Source organism: Belonocnema kinseyi, chromosome 1 (genome assembly GCF_010883055.1).
Source record: "Belonocnema kinseyi isolate 2016_QV_RU_SX_M_011 chromosome 1, B_treatae_v1, whole genome shotgun sequence".
In the NCBI taxonomy this organism is placed as follows: Eukaryota; Metazoa; Arthropoda; class Insecta; order Hymenoptera; family Cynipidae; genus Belonocnema; species Belonocnema kinseyi.
The window spans coordinates 171,488,405-171,495,994 of record NC_046657.1 but is presented as its reverse complement, the minus strand read 5'-3'; the positions used below and the strand labels follow the sequence as shown (position 1 = coordinate 171,495,994).

General features: G+C 30.3%; 1 protein-coding gene across 1 annotated transcript in view; it reads left to right on the top strand.

Moving 5' to 3' along the window:
- LOC117170142 overlaps nt 1–7,074 on the top strand; it is a 14,725-nt gene extending 7,651 nt beyond the window's left edge. The window contains exon 2 of the mRNA XM_033356693.1: nt 6,090–7,074. Coding sequence (XP_033212584.1) covers nt 6,090–6,442 — 353 coding nt within the window. The 3' untranslated portion in view covers nt 6,443–7,074. The remainder of the gene's footprint in view (nt 1–6,089) is intronic.
- Nucleotides 7,075–7,590: the final 516 nt, after the last annotated feature.

The following is a 7,590-nucleotide window of genomic DNA, read 5'->3' as shown; positions in this document are numbered from 1 at the left end:
GGGGAAAGGAGTAGTGTGTGGAAGGGATAGAGATTTTTCAGATTGATCCAGAATTCTCGTGCTATTTAAGTAAATGATACGTTCGTTCCGCAACACTGCTCCGACCCAGGTTGCTGATCAATCTGTCTAGCAATCACCACAAATATAGTCTATACATTTTTTAAACTAAGATATTCTAAGTTTTTGTACATATTTTCATTTTTATCATCTCCTTGAATGTGCAAATAAGTGAACAAATTATATGTTTTTTCAGTAATGTTTCTAGGAAAAAAATTTGATAAATATCTGAACAATTAAGAAAATAACTATGTAGACCTACATTTATAATAAACCTAAATAACTTTGTAAAATGTTGCTTGTGTTCAGTTATTTTAATGTTTCGAAGACATCGAAAATTTGACGTTTTGTTGCAATATTTTATTATAAACTGGACATTTTCCTTTCAATTTATACTTATTAAACGCAGCATTTTAATACGTTTTGCGGCATTATCAGGAAAAAATATTTATGTTAATAGTGTACAAAATAAGGTCCCGGCAGTGTAGACAGCTTTATTATTTTTTTGAAAAATAGTGTAAATATATTACAGCCTTATTTGGAATTTAAAATAATAAAATTTCGCACGTTCAAAAAAAAAAAAATCTGTTCGAAAATGTTGTACACAAGTTAAGTCGATTTTGACCCGTTTGTATTCCATAATTCGTCGTAAAGAAGATAAGTTAAATACTTTCCTTAAATATACGCCTAGTTACAAAGATGGTAAAAAGGAGAATTAACTACCGAAAACTGGAAATAAACCGACTTTTAATTGGCCGTTGAAAAGAATTATAAAGAAATGAAGAAGATTTCCTTCCATTTGAGGAGGAAGAAGTGCGAAAGTACAAAATTGAGTACGTGTTCCAATTTACGGAAGTCCATCGGTACACTTTTTCCTTACGCCATAATCGAGAAAAGTAAGGCGACGGAGTGAAGGGAAAGGGAAGTCGTTTCATGACTCGTAATCGTGAGTTCGAGAACGAGTCGAACCTCAAACTTTACTTGGTTTCTAGGTCGCGAAAAATTTGCATCAACAAAGTTCTTATGATCGATTATTGATCAAAAAGTTACTTAAAAAATCAAAGTTTTCCAATCGAAGTCAAACTTGAACAGTGTTGCCTTATTAGACAGTAGTTTACGAGGAAACAATTTTTTAAGTTTGATAAATAATTACCCAAGAGGGTGAAATGTTTGGTTTTTCATATAATTTTATTCTACAATTTTTAAATCTTCTAATAGCGATAGAAAAATATTCGTCCTTAACGATACGCAGGATCGACAAAAACCATTTTAAAAAATGTAAACACCTTAGAACTGAAAAGTTTCCTTTTGGGTCCATGATAACGTGTATAAAATTTTATATAAGTCGATTAATTAATGCCTTGTGTCTGGGCGGAGTCGAAATAGAATAAAAAATTGTTAATCGCAGAGTTTTGGTAACATCATAAATGTTATTTTTGTTTCTTAATCCGTATAATATGCCTAATTTTTTTTTGGTTTAAGCTTATATACGAGAAATAATTATTTGCATGGAGACTTGAAATTGAAAAAAAATCTAGAAGCTCTAAGAAATATAAATAATTTTTTTCAGGATAGAAAAACTTTCTTACGTTCAAAATAATTTATGTTAAAAATAACGAGCATAGAAAAAATAATGTTTTCACTTTTTTGATTAAAAAAAAGGATCGTTCCTTTTTCTTTAAGAATAAGATGGTTCGACGAAACTATTAAAATTGGGTGGTCCATTGGCAATAGCTGTAAAATTCATGGAGGAGAATAATCTTAGGTAGAAAAGAGGATGACCAAATTTTTTCGTCGAAATTTAATATTCAAAGATGATGAAAAATGTACTTTTGTTAATTAGTACCCAAGGCAACAAAATAGTTGTTTTTTGTTTCTTTTATGATGCTCTTTTCAAGAAAGTAAGAAAACAAGTAAAAATATTTATTAATAAATTTTGTTTTGTTAGTTTATAAAGTAAATAACCTCAGACGGAAAAATGAAGAAAAAATGTTTGTCGGTGAAATATAATCTTTAAAAAAATAACGAAATATGCAGATTTGGTAATTTTGACCTATAAAGTTACCAAAAAAGTGGAACGGCTAAGAAATCCTGAAAAATAAAGTTCCCAACTCTGTAAAGTTTACGAACAATAAAATTTCTCAAAAATAAAATATTCGAATAATAAAATTACTTAATTGAAAAATTCCCTGCCAATAAGATTGGCAAAAATTTTATATTATCAGCGAATTGAAAAAAATCCCGAATAATAGAATTGCAGATAATTTATAATATTACATAATTTAAAAAGACCCAAATAATAAAATTCCTGACAAAAAATATCACAAATATAAAAATTAAAATTCTTTTTACATAAATACAATTTTTTAAATTGAAAATAATGTTATTGCATAATTTTATAAATAAAAAGACCTTAATTGTTTAAATTCGATAATTTGATCATTTCCTAGTTTTTATATTTTATAATTTCGAAATTTTATAATTTTATAATTCGGAAATTTTCCAATTTATGAATTTCGCAATGTCGCGAATTTTATTTTTCGGGAGTTTACAATCGTCCCAATAGAATGTCTTGATTAGTTTTATGTGCTATTTAATAGCCTGAATAAACACCTACATATTTTCAAATTATGAAAGAATATTTCAAAAAAAAACTTTTTTGCAACTTTAGATACAAATTTAAAAAATTGAATTTTTTCAAAAATTATAAATTTTGAAATTTTGTTTCGACGAAAAAAATGTTATCTTACTTTTTTCCATCTAAGGTTCTTTAATTCCATTAACTTTACCCAAACCTAATAATTAAATCAATAAAATTTAAGAAAATTAAAATAAGATTAAAACCAAAGTTAATAGTCCTATTTAACCTCCAATAATCAAATAGAATACAAACTCCTGTTAAAAAAACAAGAATCCAACGACCAAACTTGGACCACAACGAACAAACAAAAAAGTTTGTTCGTTGGATTCTTGTTTTTTTTTAATAGGAGCTTGCATCAATTAAAAAAAATTTCCAATTGTGAACAATTTTTTTCCGGTCCACCCTATTTAAAAACTTTTAGATAAAATCTCGGATTAAATTTTTTTACTGTCGAAAGTTAGCTTAAAGTGTTCCGGTACACCACATTATGCATGAACACGCTCGCTGATATTCTCAACGATTATCTTCATCAGAAGAAAATCAGACTTTCATTTTTTAATCTGAAGGTTCTTAGGGGAAAAACTTGAAGCTTTCTTTCTACAAAAAAAAAGAAAATAAAAAAAAGTGTCCCATGAAAAACGTCTTTATTTTTAACTTTTATTTTTGACGCTTAAATTTTTTTACGGGACGTAAAACAATCTGTTGAATGTAAACTAGGAAATTTTTTCTATCGTTATTAGTGATGGTGAAAATCGCTGCATTAGAAGATGTTAAAAAAACACAAAAATTCCAGTTCGTTTTCCTTCGCTAAATATTCATCTAAATCAGAACATTTCGCCTATGAACTTGAAAAAATTACCTGAAATAAATAAATAATATTAGATAACATTGTTTAATCAGTAATTAATTAATAATAAATTAATAACACCCAATAAGAAAATTCTTTGCTCAGGTTGAACTTAAAAAAGACAAATTCAAATTCTTGTTTATTTTTTATTTTAATTATCAATTTGAGTTCAGATTTACATTTTAGAAAATATGAGAAAAGAATTTGGCTAAGATGTGTTTTCTAAATTTGAATAAACTCAGTTTATGTATAGTTTAATTTTATCAATTGAAAAAAATCGAAATACTGAAAAATGTTCTTTTCTAATAGTCTTGGAAATTTTTTTAAATTCCATAAAGAATTTTGTTTAAAAAATCGTCATTTTTCAAGAAGGAATTTCAAGAACAGCACCGAAAACTATTTTCCTAAACCACTAATTGGAAATAAGTTCATGAATAATAAATTCCTAATCAGCACATAAAGTCGAGTCAGGTGTCAGAGGCTGTTGCAGAACATTTCTCTTCTCTATTGTAATCACTAACAACCGCATATCATAAAATAAATTGAGTAGGCTTGGGATCATTTATACAGAATATACTTCCTAGTGGCAAGTAATTTATGACGCTCTAAATTTATGGCTTTCATTTTTTTTTTGAATTGGAAATAAATTGTTCTTTTGGAAATATAATTGATGCCACAATTTCTCTTCAACCGAATATTACATAAATATACAATCAAGTGCAGAATTAATAATTTTCTAATAATTAGTAACATAAAATGAAACAAAATACAATAAAACTTGATTAAATTTGTTGGTTAAATGAAAGAATACTTAAAATAAAGGTTTAAAATACCATCCCTTACATTTTAAAATTATGAATCTTCGAGAATTCTTTGATCTCATTTTTTTATTTAATTATTTATTAGAATCTATTTTCTTACATCTTATCCTTGATATGAATTTTTACCTTTTGTAAGGGCTGCTTGTGAGATTCTAAATTTTCTAAATTACAAAAAATTCTTTTCTTTAAGATTTTTAGAAATTTGGTCTTTAATTTCTATAAATTTAGGACAAAACTTAATTGCTTAAATTTATAACTCAGTTTCTCAATTCGTGTGATAATTAAGTTATTTTCCTAAACATTAATTCAGGAAATATTCCGGCCAAGTTCGGTAAAGGGGGAGGGTCGGTAAGGCCGGTTTTTGGCCTAATTTATTTTTGGACCAAAAAATCTGAAAAAATCATGGTAGTATCTTATAAGTATCCCGAGTCGATTGCACGCTAAACGGACTACCCTGCACCCCCCAGCCACCCCCACCTCCTTACAAATATAGGAAACACCACTACCCACCAACTGTATTTTCGAGAGATTTGACACTCTTAAAAATGTATTCTGAGGTTAGCTCGGGTTTACTATGGTTTTCGGGGTCGCCGTATACAAATCTGGCGTCCTTTGACTTTTATCGCGTCAGGTTCAAGGTCATTGGAAGGTCAAATCAAGAGAAAACGGTAAAAAAATCCAAAAAAATACGTTATAGGTTCTTGGAGTCGCTAATTACGAATCTGGCATCCGTTGAACTCGCTTCAGGTTCAAGGTCATTTGAAGGTCATTTGAAGGTCAAATCGAGAAAAAACGGTAAAAAATTAAAAAAAAATATGTTATAGGTTTTTGGGGTCGCTAATTACGAACCTGGTGTCCACTGACCTTTATCGCGTCAGGTTCAAGGTCATGGGAATGACATTTTTTAAATATTTTTTCAGCGTTTTCTATCGATTGACTTTCAAATGACCTTGAACCTGACGCGATAAAGGTCAGCGGACACCAGGTTCATAATCAGCGACCTCAAAAACCTATAACATATTTAAAAAAAAATTTTTTACCGTTTTTTCTCGATTTGACCTTCAAATGACCTTCAAATGACCTTGAACCTGAAGCGATAGAGTTCAACGGATGCCAGATTCGTAATTAGCGACTCCAAAAACCTATAACGTATTTCTTTCGGCGGCCCCGAAAACCATAGTAAACCCGAGCTAACCTCAGAATACATGTTTAAGAGTGTCAAATCTCTCGAAAATACAGTTGGTGGGTAGTGGTGTTCCTATATTTGTAGGGGGGAGGTTGGCTGGGGAGTGAAGGGTAGTCCGTTTAGCGTGCAATCGACTCGGGATACTTATAAGATACTACCATGATTTTTTCAGATTTTTTGGTCCCAGAATAAATTAGGCCAAAAACCGGCCTTACCGACCCTCCCCCTTTGTAAAGTATTTTAAGAATTTCCCTGAAAATAACTTCAGGGCGATTCCATAACGATTTCGGTAAATTTGAAAATATTCAGGGGATTTTCCCAAAAACATTTTGGGAAAAATTTCTCTAAATGTTTTAGTTGTTTTGGGAGTTTTTAAAAAAATATTTGCCATTGATCTGCAAAAATAGAAGCATTTTTAAAAAAGTTTAAAGATTTGTAATACAACATTTTTAATTTACCATTTGTTCATCAGTTTAATGTAATTATAATTCCAATTTATTTGTATCAATTTCTCATAACATCTTTTTGATATTTTAGGAGAGGCTCGTAAGAAGAAATTCAGCAAGAAGAAGAAGAAGCATCTAATGAAGCTGATCCCACTTGCATTGTTGATCAAGTCGAAGCTGAGCTTTTTGCTGCAGTTGATATCGACGCATCTACAAATCAAATTTTTCTTCATCGCCGTCGTCAGCCTGATAATCAACATTGCTCGCTTTTGGCTAGATTTGAAAAAGAGTCATCATCCTTCCAAAGTGATTTACTACGAACATGCTCAACATCAACATCATTATGACCACGAGGACGAACATGGATACTGGGGAAGATCTATTGAAGAATCTCCCGCTGAATCTGCCCAAAAACTCGCCTACAAAGCCCATGATCCCGAATAATGGCTTCACGCCTTGAAGCCATATTCACCGAGTCTCTATATTTCATTCTGAAGCTTAAACTCAGGGAAAATCGAACATGAATCGACAGAAATCAATTTAATCCAAAGTCGATGTTCTTCTATCACGAATAAGAATCTCGTATATTTTCAATTCTTTTGAAGAAGAAAAATAATTTCCCAAGGTTTCTTTCTTACCGACTGTTGATATATGAAATTTGTGGAATTTGAGAAACTTTAGCTCAAAATTTGGTGCTCTTATTTGAATATCGCGCTATTGTGAATAAAGCTCCCCTTATTTTTGATTGGGCAAAGCAAGATAAAAATTAGCGCAGCAAACTTGAAAATTCTTTTAGAATAATAAATTGTTTTTTATTTTATAGTAAGAGATTAAGAATTTGAGGCATTATTGTCAAAAACCAAAGTACATCTTTGTATCAAATATTCACAGAGAAGCCATAAACGAATAGTTAAGCTATAGAAAATATTTCGCTACTGAGAAACTATTTACTTATCGAAACATTTTTGTAAATGTCTAGTAATTTATTATAGTTATTTATTCATCACCGTGCGAAACGTGTAGATAAGATGTTTGTAATAAAAAGTTTTGTTTCCTATAATGCACTGTTATTATAATGAGAATAATTGTTTTGGTACTGTCAGGTCTAAGTTCGTCATTTTGAATGTTGCAAATCAAAATTCCTAGAATTTATTTTACCTTCCTTCATTTCCTAACTTAATGCTATGCGCTACTATCTACCCTTAAACCCTTCCTATCCTCTTCTGAATTATCATTGAACAATTACTTTCCACACTTTTTCTCATTTTCCTCCTCTATCATATGTATTATGCCCTTCTATCACCATTCGTTATCGTACAATCTCTAACCTCAACAAATTATTTTCCTCATTTCTTAACATTTATCTCCTTTATCTCTTTCCTCTCATCCTCTTAAGCTTTTTCTACTACTTCTCAAACTCTCCACTGTATTTCCAGTTACTCTTCTCGATATCCCTTCTACTTTAACTACTAGTGGTAGAATTTCAACTTGCAAATGATTATTTTTCACACCCCTTCTCATTTTCCCCTTTACCATATGCAATATGCCCATCCATCACCATTCGTTATCATACTACCGCTAACCTCAACGAA